Source organism: Nicotiana attenuata, chromosome 7 (genome assembly GCF_001879085.1).
Source record: "Nicotiana attenuata strain UT chromosome 7, NIATTr2, whole genome shotgun sequence".
Taxonomy (NCBI): domain Eukaryota; kingdom Viridiplantae; phylum Streptophyta; class Magnoliopsida; order Solanales; family Solanaceae; genus Nicotiana; species Nicotiana attenuata.
Genome location: NC_031995.1, coordinates 5,674,433 through 5,687,808, shown reverse-complemented (window position 1 = coordinate 5,687,808; position 13,376 = coordinate 5,674,433). Strand labels below are relative to the sequence as shown.

Below are 13,376 nucleotides of genomic sequence, written 5' to 3'. Positions count from 1 at the left end.
TCAAAGCGCTGTCGTCGTCGTCGCTCGGCTTCGGCTTCGGCTTCGGCTTCGGCTTCGGATTTGTCTAAGGGAATGGGACTATGGCCGAGGACAAGTCAACATGGCGGTAACTCTACCTAGAATTTTGGATGTTCCGAGATCTAGGTTCAAGGAGCTCAACAAAGTTGTGATTGACCGGTTCAACATTGTCAAAGTAAAATCTTTGGTCCCTTCTCGTGATGAAGACAATGGTCAGTAACAAGGATAGAACTTTACACGTTCTTTAATGATTACCTAAGTTTGATGTGGTAGTTATCAAATAGTGTCAATCTAAAGGATTACACGTTTAGGAATCACCTATGTAAGTGTGAAGTGGAAGCCGCTTCAATGAGAATTCTGTAAGGCCAATTTTCTACGCACTTATGAAACCAGGCGGTGTTCATGGCTGAAACGAACACAACAATGAGAACTAAAAGACGGTTAAGGGTTGGTTGTGTGACATATGGTTGTCTAGGTATACACTAAAGTTCGACGGTTCAAAGATATCAAATCTACCGATTGACCGAGTATATCCGACATATGTTCACTACGGAAAGTTCAAAGGGAAACCTACTTATCCAGATGCAATTAATCCTTACTTGCAAATCACACAGCTTTCATCTATGATCTTTCTTGATACAACCATTCCCATTCATGTGGGGGATTGTTGGACTTTTAAGCCATTGGGCTTTAAAGTAGAAGAAGTGTGAATTGGAAATGGATGGAAATAAAATGGAGGGAAAAATGAAAATTTGAAGAAGTGAACTTTTGTCTTGCACTTTGTCCCTCATTGGTGAGGGACAATCACATTTGTGTGCTTATATATAGAATCACTTCTTAAAGCTCTTAAAAGGAGTTGAAGAGAATGAACCCTCGCGCCGTCGTCGTCGCTCGCTCGGCTCGGCTTCGGCTTTGGATTTGGATATGTCAAATGATCGATCGATAAGATTATTTTTGGACAAAATTTATTTAATTATTTAATAATTAATTAAATGCCAAATCACTGCTGAAAATATGCCAGAACCCTACTGAAGATTCAGAGAGCCTCTCTGACCGCGTTTCTGCCGTAACCGCGGTAGAACCGCGGCAGACAGCGTATTCTTCTGAAAAGGCACCTTTTTCAGACACCTCTTCTGATAATTGCCTATAAATTCTGAGGCAAGGCTCCATTTTCTACACACGAAAAACACTCAAGAACTTCTTTCTTTTTGAATATACTGCATCCTAATTCGCAGTCTCTCTCTCTCCAATTCGTAAGTGTGATTTTGCTCCGTTCTTTGAGTTCGTTGGGATCCTGCAGTTTGTATTGCCACTGTTGCAGGGAGGTTTATTCCGTTTTATCCTAGGAGGATTTAATCCATTACCTTGGCAACTTGTGAGGGGGTTAAAATTCCTTAAGGACACACAAGAAACTTGTGGACTCGGAATATTTCTGATTCTCTACTATTTTCCAGATTTCTTTAATTCTTCTAACAGTTTTTTTTTCCTTCTGATTTTGTGTTTTAACACAGTAACGCTCACACAGTGGGACACTGGTCTTTTTAGCTCCGATTTGCATAAGATCTTTGTTCGGTTTAAGTTTCTTGTTCAGTTTAAATTGCAAGGTTTCTTATATTAAATCTTTAAATCTTATTTTTATAAGGTCCAATGTCGGATCAGAGAAGTGTATCTTTGCAATGGATGTATTGTACTCCTTGTTTGAATTGCATAGCAGCCTCAACTGGTGTCTCCTTGCTAGTCGCAGGCTAAATGGTCTTTTATTTTATGCTAGTATGTTTTACTAATTTGAGAGCATTTGTTGGGGTACTGCAGTGGATTGGAGCTCTGAGATTTAGCTTTTTCCTAATGATAAGAGTCCTGTTTGATATATGTTGTTCTTTCATGGCTGGTCATCTCCTTGTTCTGGTGACTTAGTTTATATTTTTGTCCTCAAGTTTGACTTCTGTATTTTCCAAAGTAAACATCTAAAACAAGTGCAGCTATCTTAGCACAGGTAACCTAATGTTTTGAGGTCATTGTAAGCCACATGATGTAGAAGGGATTTACGTTGTTGCCATGCTTAGTGTGAAACACTTTTTAGCATCAACACTTCCTTGTCCACGCATCCAATATCTTCTCATTTGATGTGCGTTTTCCTTGCTTCAACTGTGGAAGTATAATATATTTTTTTGGCAAATGGTAGGATTATCCGACTAGAAGTGGAAAATATTAATCCGTAGATGATATATTAGTTATATGAAATTTGTCTTGGTTTGAAATACTAGAAACAAATTATATCTTGTGATTAAGGCACAATTGAAATGAATCCTGGAAGCAAAGGGGCACTAGATTAAGCCTCATGCCCCAATAGTTCTTGTTGGCGTACTATTTGTGAAGTATGGTGGATGAAATATTAATCCTTAGTCCTCCACTTTGTATTGGATCATCGAAAAAGAACACTATAGGGAGCATGTTGACAACAGGATCTAAATCTAATCTTCCTAGGAGAGTACATTTTGCTTATGTGCACAAACCTACATTTAGGATCTTTCGGTGCATCCCCTGTTTTTCCTATCTAGTTACTTTCATATTTGCACGCCATGTTAATTGTTTTGTTTGTCTGTAGGTATGTTGGGTAGTAAGTTTAGGGATTCTCACAGTACCTTATATGTGTTTAATTGTTCATATTTGTCTATGTTACTCCAACAAATTATTTTTGGTATGTAAGCTTACTGTTGTATCCTCTTCTTGCCTGCAGAAATGATTGAATAATTAATCAGCCGAGGACAGCAAGTTGATGCGGTACATTTCACTTATGAAGTTGGACTTGCTGATAGGTTCCCTCCTGTTCCCCTTCTGAAAGCTTATCTAAAAGATGCGAAAAAAGCTGCTACTGCAATTCTCGAAGACCCAAATAATTCTGGTCGAGCTGCGGTATCATCCACTTCTTTTTCTCCTGTTATGTATATTTTCATCTAGCTTTCCTGTATCTTGTTTAAATCTTTTCTCCACATTGTCTTAACTGTCTTGTTCTACGTTAGTGGTAGTTGGCAATATCTGTCCTGACTCTCTTTCTGCTATCCTCTCCCTGCCTGTGAATGCAGCTAGGTTCAGTCATTTTTTTTTTTTTGGATAAATATTGGGTGCTCAGTTTTGCCAAGATTTACATATTTTCCTTTGTTCTTGAAGAGGGTCTAGACATAGTCAGAAGTGTTGCCCTAATCATTTGACCTAATGTTGGAAGAAACTTTAGTTTCTCTCATGCCATTTATGCCATTGAAGAAAGACTTAATTTGGGTTTGGAGCATCGACATGTTGACAGGTTTGAATTCTTCATTCTTTTTAACACTTGTGATTGCTTGTTAATTACATTTTAGGTTAGTTTAACATTTTATTAATTTGGTAATTAAATTGAAACGGCTGCTGCATAAAAACTAAGTGTCTATATGTGTAGTTGTGTATTCTCATTGTAGTCACTTGTCCTCTTTGAGAAATTTATCACTGTTTCTATGCTCGAACAGGAAGTATATCATAAGTTTGAAATAGGAAGATTATCAGAACTGCAACAACTTCCCCTGAATTCCAGTTTCTTTCAAGGTTAGATTACTAAAGGTGATGGGACGTTGCTCAAAATTGCAGGCTCTCTTACAACCATTTTTGGAATACTAATTTGATGTCGATTTTTCAGTTATGTTCTAGTTGGAATTCTAACTGGAACACTTTAATAGGTAAGTAAGTTTCTATCAACTAAATGAAGAGTATTTGTAGATGAATTTAGTCATATCTTATATCATTGAATTGAAGGAAACATGGATAACTAACTTGTTCCACATTTTTCTCAGCATTGATCATTTATGATCCGTTCTATTTATCATGGGCTTTTGTACTTGCTTTTTGCTGCACTTCTTTGTTATTTAGCAGTAGCCAGATTATCAACCTTTCTCTGCATTGAAATTTCAGAACTTCCCTGGCTTTGAAGTCTAAGTTTCATCATACTTGGAACAGAAAAGATAAACTTCTTGAAACTATTCATTGGCTGCATCATTTTAATCAAACAATATTTACTCTAATTGTTTAGCTGATTTGGTTATTAAATTATTCATTTGTTTTCTAAATAAAGTAGCTAGTAAGAGTTTTTTTACTAAAGTGACATGACTTCTTCTTTTAACGGATCAAGAACTTGAAGGCTCAAGAACCTATCCTTGAAGAATGTCCGGAGCAAGTTGAAGCACAATAGAGTTTTTGTTCTGTTAGCAGTGGTTTAAAGATTTTGTCATTTGTACATCGTGCTGCGGTTCTACTGTCTGTTTTTAGGAGTTGATAAAAATAGTGTCATGCAATTTGTATGGGTATATTTATAGACAGTGTGATCCTTCAGTTCTTTGTAATAAACAATGAAACTTTAGAGAGTATGAATTTTGATTATTTGGTATATTTTTAGATGCGTGGTTGTTGTATATATGTGTGTGAGAAAGCATATGGTAATGATTATTATTGGATAACTACAGGGAAAAATATAAATTGGTGTAGTTATATTTATTAAAATATCACATCAACGAAGGGAAATGTGGTCTTTAAAACTCTTTAACTATATGATTATCAAATGGTTACATGTGCTTTAGCGAAGGAAAATTTGGCAATTTGCAAAGGGAAAACCGGCCGCTAAATAGGAATAACGAGGGCAAGTTTTTTGGTCGTTAAAGGAATTTAATGGTTGGATTCTAATCCGGTTGTTAACTTTTAATGACTGGATTTCCCCTGAGACAGAGGTCGTTAACCATAGAGATCCACTTGTCTTAATATATCAAGGTCCGTCTCAATGCTGAAGCTGCAGTATCTGACACAATAAAACATCTTGGACAAGATAAAATTCAAGATTTATCACTGTCCCCTCCATCTGTTGGCTCCATGCAGATTGATAGAAGCAATGACTCTATAACTCACCAATGTGTAAAAAATTCGGATGGAACTCCATTATTTTGGCAAAACTTTTTTATTTGGCCAAAAATAATGGAGCTCTAGTTAAGTATTTTACTGGTTTGGCCCAAAAAAAAAAACTACACAGCTGAATTAAATTAAATAGTTGTTGCATCCTAAAGAAAAATAAAAAATACTAATATAATTGATATTTCATTATTTTGGCAGAAAATATTTTTATTTGGCTAAAAGTAATGAAATTCCAATCAAGTTTTCCTTTTATAAATTTGGTTGAAAAAAAAAAAGAAATATAGAATTGAAACAAATAACCATTGCATCTCAAAAATACAAAAAATATGCATACACAATTGAAAGAAATAAATCATTATATATGAGAATTAAGGATTGAAACAACCTCTCCAAAATAGGGGTCAGATGCCTAGAGCTTATCCTTTCAAATTTCACTCGTGGAAACTCATTGACTTTGTTATTGTTATTGTCCTTGTTAACGGTTTAAAAGAGTGAATTGGTAAATGCAATCATATAATTAAGTTTAGGGGCAATTGGAATTATGAATAATTTAAGTGCGCACTAAATAGATGAAAGCCAGTAGTATAAGTTTTTTTTTAGGTGTTCCGCCACACAAAAACAGTAGACTCGAGAAATACGCACACAAATAAAATCCGAATTTTATTTTATTATCCATCTAAATCCATGGCGTTGGAGGAGAACGGCGGTGGAGATCTGAAGGAGCAAGGTGAACAGGAGTCGTCCGATTGGTCCAAATTGTCGGCTGATTTGAAAGTTGAGATTTTGTGCCGGTTACCGGAAAAACCTCTGATTGCGTTCAAAAGGGTGGCCAAAGATTGGTACTTTCTGATTTCTTATACTTGTGTTCCTAGATTATCTCCACCATCTCCTTCTGCCCCTATCTGTGGTACCTTTGGTCCTGGCTTTACTAGTGAGCCATCCAAGTCCACCACTGTAGTATTCACTCCATATGGACATTACCATACCGTCTATCATCAGCGCCGTTCACGGAATAAACCAGATAATGTTCGTTCCTACTTGGATTCCTTGCCTTTCACTTGTACGACTAAGGATCTGCATGACTGCTGCAACGGTTTGCTTCTTATATCCTGCAGTGACGACGAACGCACTCAGTATTTAGTTGGTAATCCAGCTACGAGGCAAACTATTCCGATATCTGTTAATTCAAAGCATCAAAATTCCAACTTGGTGGACTGTTCGCTAGTTTTTGATCCAGGCGAGTCGTTAGAATACAAGATTATTCGGTTTGTTCACTCGGTTGGTAAAGTCACTATTAGGTTAGTGGATGTTTATTCTTCTGAGACTGGAAACTGGATCGAGTACAAACTTCCTCTTGCACCAGAGATTTCTGGACTATGGTGGCTTAAAAATTCAGTCTATCTAGATGGAGTTCTGTACAAGATATGCCGTGATGGACGCCTCATTTGCATAGACGTAAAATCCAATCTTACTAATTTGAATGCTTGGTCTACCCTTGAATTGCCATTTCAGCCGATCACAGATGAGTGTGTAGGTTCTATTGGAGCATCAAGAGGCAATCTTTATTGCTTCAATCGAGATGCATCTAACTTTCTTCTTTGGAAGCTGAAGAATGGTGTTCAATGGGTTCTGGAATACAATATAAGCATATATAGGCTGATTCATCGTTCTTTTGGCCGTTATTATTGTAAGGTTTTGGGAGATAAGGTGTGGACTAACTTTCAGCCTTGTGTCTTTCTTCCTACTCAGGACGAAATTCTCATTGAAACTCCTTGGTTCCTCGTAACTTATAGTCCTAAAGAAAACAATTTTGAGTGGTATGACATAGAGATGCGTGGCTGTAAGACAAGAAGATTAGGGCAATCTTTTGCTTACTCGCGAAGCCTTGTTGTCTTCAATAGCATCATCCATAGGCATTACGAATCATCTGCCTCGTTCAGTAAGTACAAGCTTATTTATACTTGTATCGTACTATTCAACTTGCATATGTTATAAGAATGCAAAAAAATTACTTCCTCCATTCCATTTTTTTGTGTCTTAGTTTGACTGGCACGAAATTTGAGTCTAGAGTCTAGAATTTTTCTGTCTTTAACTAAAATTGTATATAATATACCAAAAATAACCTTTGAGTCTTGTGGGTTTTTAGTCATGTCATAGTTATTCCTATGAGGGAGTGTCATTAAGGTTAAAATGAGAATGTTGGAACTAAAGGCTTACTGAATATAGAAAGAGGTATTCTTTATGAAACAGAGTAAAAAAGAAATTGAGGCACATAAATTGAAATAGAGGGAGTTTAAGTTAGTAATAGTACCTTCTATTAGTTCAATCTTCTGCCACCCTTCCCCTTCGCTCGTTTTCCTTTTTTTTCTTATTCTGTTGCATAGACTTCAACTTGCAATCTGACTAAATATTATTATTATTATTATTATTATTATTATTATTATTATTTCACACATTGGTAAATTTGTCATTGTGCATGTGTACACTGCTAAATTGACCAGATTTTTTTATCTGTTCTTCAATTATTGAGTGTAATATCAATAATACCAAGACCACTAAGAAAGAACAAAAACCATATCCGCTTAAGCAATCTTACTTTTTTTTTTCAAGAAATAACCTAGGGTTTCTAGGAAGGGAGGATAGAAATTGATGTTCGGAGTGCTGCTATTCTTGTGAGTATTTGAAGTGTCCTCTATTTTTTAGAGGATAATGGTTATTTCGGGGATCTTGTTTTCATTTATTTTTGTAACTTCCATGCATTAGCGGACCTAGGATCTTCAGGTTCTGGGTGCTCTATTACATGCACAGATGTAATGTAGTTTCACCAAGTTCAATTGAATCTAGTATCATTTTCACGGAGCACAACTATATATATATATTAGAAATCACACAATTTCTTGCATATTGGACCGATAATTACAAGCATACAATGAATTTAGTGATGTGAACATAAATATTGAACCCATTAAGTTTAAATCCTGAATTTGTCTCTACTAAATTGTAAGAGAGAGGAGAACTAGACTTTGTGAGACTGTGTTCTTGGTGAAAGGAATTGGATGGGTGGTAGATGATGAGCAAAAGAAAGGAAAAAAGAAAAGCAAGAAAAGAGTCGATTAGCTGGAGCTTTATAGGATTGAAAAGTAGGGAGAAGTGCAGGTGCTAGAATGGTTATTTTATAGGTGGAAGGAGTTGTTTACTGGCTCCGGGAAATTTAAATGCAAATCTGGTCAAATTACACGGGACGATTCTGGTGTACTGATCAGTAGCATCACAACATTAGATACCTTTGTGCCAAATTGCAAAAACGTGGAGAAACTGAAAGTTGCTGATAGGAGAAAAATAAGACTGGCAGGATATATAGCTGAACAAGATATCTAGTTAAGGAAATCTTCCCTTATCCTTAGAACCTTCTCGGGTATACTGAGGCTACAATGTTGAATGTAGAACAAAAAAGAGCCATTCTGTAGCAATTTTTGGAGTCTAGGTTGATAGAGTAATCCAGCCCTTCGGTAAGTCAGAGGGAATGTAGGAACTTATTTTTGAACCGGATTCCTTTATTTGGAAGTCAGAGGAAGGAGGCTGTTTCTGTGACCTGCTATCAGTTAGTAATCTAATTTTTCTTGGAAAATGCTTTGGAAAAACAAAGCACCCTTGCAAGTAGCATGCTTTTGCTGTATTTATGGTCATGAAGTATGCTTAACTCAGCCTTATCTCTAAAGAAAGGGAATAAAGCAATTATACCATGTTGACATGTGTTCTAAGGCCTCAAATTACTCGCTTGCACTAATACCAGTATGGTATATGTGGATCATGTTGTTAAATCTTTTTGAAGTTAAATGGGAATGCCTTATGGCTTACGCTCTGAAGACCTCTGTTATAGGCTTGAGAAATAAAAAGACAACTCAAAACTTTCAGGAACTCAGTTGTAAACTTTAAATACAAAAAGTGCCCCAAATAAAATGTGGTGAGACTTGTGGGGACAAGAAGCAAAAGGAAATGTACAACTTACAAAAACTACAATTTTTTCGACACATGCATAAATACTTGTAACATCCAAACTGCAATTTCTAATTTCAGCATCCAAAATAGTATTATGACAATATTGATTGCAAAGCTTCAAATCAAACATAATTGAAATGTATTTCAGAAATCCAACCGAAAGATCGCTCAAGTTGCAAAATTTGACTTTCACTGTTCATTTACAGCAACAACAAACCCAGTGTATCCCACAAATAGGGGGTCTGGGGAGGGTATTATGTACACGGCCTTGCCCCTACCTTATGCAGGTAGAGAGGTTGTTTCCGGTAGACTCTCGGCTCTAAGCAAGCATACAAATCACAACAGTATAGAGAAAAGTTCATAGAATGTGGTGAGATGCAAAAGGAAGACACTGCTGATTACGAAATGAATGAAGAAGACATGTGTGGGTTGAATACTCTCTCTAAAGTAGATTGACTGGATTCACATGGTATGGCAATGGGGTATCTTCTGAAAGTGAAATTAGTGAAGACCCACAGAAGAGGTGATCGGTAACAGTAACGAGGAACCTTCAGACACACATGCAATAGATAAGAAAGCGGGTGCAACATTGTGTCTTATTAAAACTAACGATGAAAGGAATGTCAGTGTTCTATCAGGCAGTCAGCGGTTCCACATGGGTTGAATGGGTTGAAATGGGGGCTCTGAACAACAGTGGGGATATCATCAACGATTGGGACGAGAAGTTGGAAATGTAATGAAAAATTGTTGGGTTCATACACAATCACATTTTTTTTGTGAAAGAAGTTAATTCCGGGTTCGGCTGTATATTCGCAGGGGGCTGATGGCCATGTTAACGGAAAGGAAGAAGGAATTCTGGTGGGAGTTGGCTGATATCAGTTGGTTGGTTATATTACCTTGGGCTATAGGGGTAATTTTAATATCACCAGCTTTGATGAAGAAAGATTGGGAAGGTCAAGATATACTTAGATCTATGAGAGAGCTTTCTTTAATTAATCATCCACCTCATGGGGATGAATTCACTTGTTTAGAGGCGGTAACAATTAGTGTGCTTCAAGGAATGGTAGATTATTAATCTCAAGGCAGTGGGATGAAAATTTTAAATTTATTAAAAACAAACAAAGAGTCCTACCAAGATTGGTCTCGGATCACTCTCCCATCTTATTGGAATGTGGAGACTGGAGTAGTACAACAAAAACAATAACAACCCAGTAAATGGGAGGATAGTGCATACGCAGATCTTGCCCCTACCTCGAGGGAGTAGAGAGGCTATTTCCAATAGACCATCGTCTCAAGAAGATGAAACGAGACAATATATCAGTACCAGCAATAAAAACTAGAAAAATAATAACAGCAACGTGAGAACCAAAAAAATAGATGGAAAAACAATAACAATAATAAGTAAATAAGGCCCGGTACTATGAAAAATGGAAGAATAGTGAGAACACAACAATAACCACTAGTAGTCTAAGACAAAACACTATCAGAGTAGCCTCAACTACCTCCTAACCTACAACTTTAATGCTCGATCTCCGCACCTTTCCTATCAAGGGTCATTTCCTCGGAAATCTGAAGACGCCCCATGTCCTACCTGATCACCTCTCCCCAATGCTTTTTAGCTGTCCTCTACCTCTTCTCATACCCGCCAAAGCCAACCGCTCACACCTCCTTACTGGGGCATCTGGGTTTCTCCTCCGCACGTGCCCGAACCATCTAAGTCTAGCTTCCCGCATCTTGTCATCCATAGGAGCCACGCCCACCTTCTCCCAAATATCTTCATTCCTAATCTTATCCAACCTAGTGTGACCTCACATCCACCTCAACATCCTCATCTCTGCTACTTTCATCTTTTGGATATATGAATTCTCACTGGCCAACACTTTGCTTCATACAATATGGCCGTTCTAACCACCGCTATATAAAGCTCTTACCTTTGAGTTTCGGAGTTAAGGATATTTTAAAATTGAAAATATGTAGTTTGAATGTGCTGAATTTACTGATTTGGTGGATAAATGGTGGAAATCCTATGAGCTGCATCACCATTTTGCAACACCAGAGATTCTCTTATTTATCTCTGTTTGGTATGTTCTTTGATGCAAACTGTTAACAATAAACACACACTCTATCAGGAGAAATTTCTCCTCTTCTCATTCTCTGCCTACTACATGAATTGCATTTCAGGCCACCACCTCCCACAGTATCTTTTCTGTTGTACTCTACCCGCAAGATCATCAGCCAACATGAGACTGGATTTCATTTTCTTTTTGTGTTAGTTTTTTCCTTCTGTTGCTTATTTGTCTTCTATAACCTTCTCTGCGTCTCATTTATCCCTTTCTTCTCTTGCAACTTTGTGTGTTTGGTGCCATTGACCAGACCAGTCTGATCTACGAAATCTGTAGCTTAGCTACTGAAGCTGTTGGCATACTGACAAAAAGCAAAGGTAAAAAGAGATTGTGGGCAAGGATGTGGGGCATTTGAGATGGAGGGTATGAGAGAGTGCATTATATTCCTAGTTACAGATATGGTTATCCTTTTTTAAGTGCTTGGAATATTGAGGGACGATGGAGAAAAAATCTATAGGGATCTTTAAGGTGCTAAATTGTCTGGACGTAGTCAAATGGTTTGAGGACCAACTAAGATAAACATTGAGGGAATAGGATAGTAAGCGCTGAATCCCAGTGGATTATGGTAGCAAGGCCACTATGTGACTTACAATATCCGGTCACGTGTTTAAGTCGTCTGCAAAGTATTCTACCAGCCGCTCCGATTGAAATTGTACTTCAAAGAGGTCGTGACCCTTTCGCGACAATGACTTACAACAACCTAGTAAAATTCCACAAATGGGGTTTGGGGAAGCTAGTGTGTATGCAGACTTTACCCTACCTCGGGAGCAGAGAGATGTTTCCGATAGACCCTCTTCTCAAGAATACGAAAAGAGATAATAAATCAGTTTTGCAGCAATGACTTAGCGAACAACAAATCCTCAAGTGCTTGATGCGGCGAAAAAAATACTTAAATCAGTTTGATCTCAAAATGTCATCATACAAATCTCTCAACTAGGAGAGTGTTTCTAGTTAGCCATGTTTCCTATTTGTTGTCACTTTCTTGGTTTTTTTTAATCTTACTATGCTTATACCTTGCAGGAATGTGTTCAATTCAAAAATCACAGTCCGTCTCACCATGTAGTGACTAAGTTCCAATGAAGTTGATGTTTATCTGCAAAAGTGGACTAGGTTTCGGAGTTGATGTTTGTCTGCAAAAGTGTGGTCCATTAAATATGAAGATTTAGAGGTAATCTTTGTCAGCCCAATAGTATTGTAAGGATCAAGGAGGCAGCGTATGTATAGTATGTTCAGGGAGGGAGTTTGTATGGTTCAGGCAGGGATAATTTATTTAATTGGCCTGACTGATGTAACAAAATTTGTGTTTATTTTTTCAGTTGTTAGAAGAAAGTATCTACCTCTGCAACACACTTTTATTTTTTAAGTAACCCCTTTTTTTCTTGTTAGTTCATGGGTAGGTAAGTTTGAAGCTGAGGTTACTGCGCAGTCCATCTTCTGTTATTCATTTGGGTTCTGTGCCGGGGTGTCGTGAATAGAAATGGTAACGGACCGGGCATGGGTAGGTAAATAGGAGCGCGGCGCGGCGTGTTGCTAATTATTTTTTTTTTCCTGTGGTTGCTGAGCGAATTGAGCATCAAACCAATGTGAAAGGAGTCCACCCAAGCCGTGTTTCAGTTAACTATCTTCCTTAATCTGGCTAACGTTTCATGGCAGGTGAAAGAAACTTCATTTCAGCTCTGTGAATCAGAGGACATCTTAACAAAGTAAATTTTCATGTAAATTTATCTTATTCTAACTAAAATTGATTTATAAAAAAAATTGAAAGTTACGAATACGTAAGTAACAATGTGTGTGTGTATATATATCTATATGTTTATGTATAGAGAGAGAACTTATGTTAAGTGGGGTGAGTTAAAACAATGTTTTGAAAGGCGGAGGCGTGAGGCGAAATGTTTTACTTCTGACGAGATGAGGCCGTAAGTTCTGAGACATGGGGAGCAAATCACACGGATTTTTAAATTTTACTAATTTCAAGAATTTTAAGATAATATAAAATAAAAAATAACTATAAAAATTTCATTAAAATCGCAAAATTATAACAAATAATCTATTTAAAATATTTATAAACTATAATTCAACTATGAATAATACGAAAAGTATGACATATATCATAATATGCAAATTAGCTGCAACATCGTTACAATTCAAACATCAAAAGTAATATATTCGATGCGAAATCTTATATGTATCTCTTAAGGAGTAATGAATCTTGAAAGAATTTCGATATTATAATTTGATTTTTTTAAATACTCCTTTTATTTAATATGCTTTCTATTTGAAAGAGAATTTATATAAAAACATAATTCACAA

General features: G+C 36.8%; 1 protein-coding gene and 1 long non-coding RNA gene across 4 annotated transcripts in view; both read left to right on the top strand.

Moving 5' to 3' along the window:
* The window catches only part of LOC109228601, a 14,337-nt gene extending 9,908 nt beyond the window's left edge, over positions 1–4,429 (top strand). Inside the window, exons 2-3 of one of the 3 annotated variants that reach the window (XR_002068407.1) lie at positions 2,756–3,725; positions 4,175–4,429. This is a non-coding gene — a long non-coding RNA (uncharacterized LOC109228601). Of the gene's footprint in view, positions 1–2,755 lie in introns of all 3 variants that reach the window. The other 2 variants (XR_002068406.1, XR_002068405.1) reach the window with 2 other exon arrangements.
* LOC109228600 lies at positions 5,421–12,451 on the top strand. The gene is made up of 2 exons (XM_019393748.1): positions 5,421–6,883; positions 12,087–12,451. The coding sequence occupies exons 1-2, from the start codon at positions 5,629–5,631 to the stop codon at positions 12,134–12,136; spliced, it is 1,305 nt and encodes a 434-aa protein (XP_019249293.1). The 5' UTR covers positions 5,421–5,628; the 3' UTR covers positions 12,137–12,451.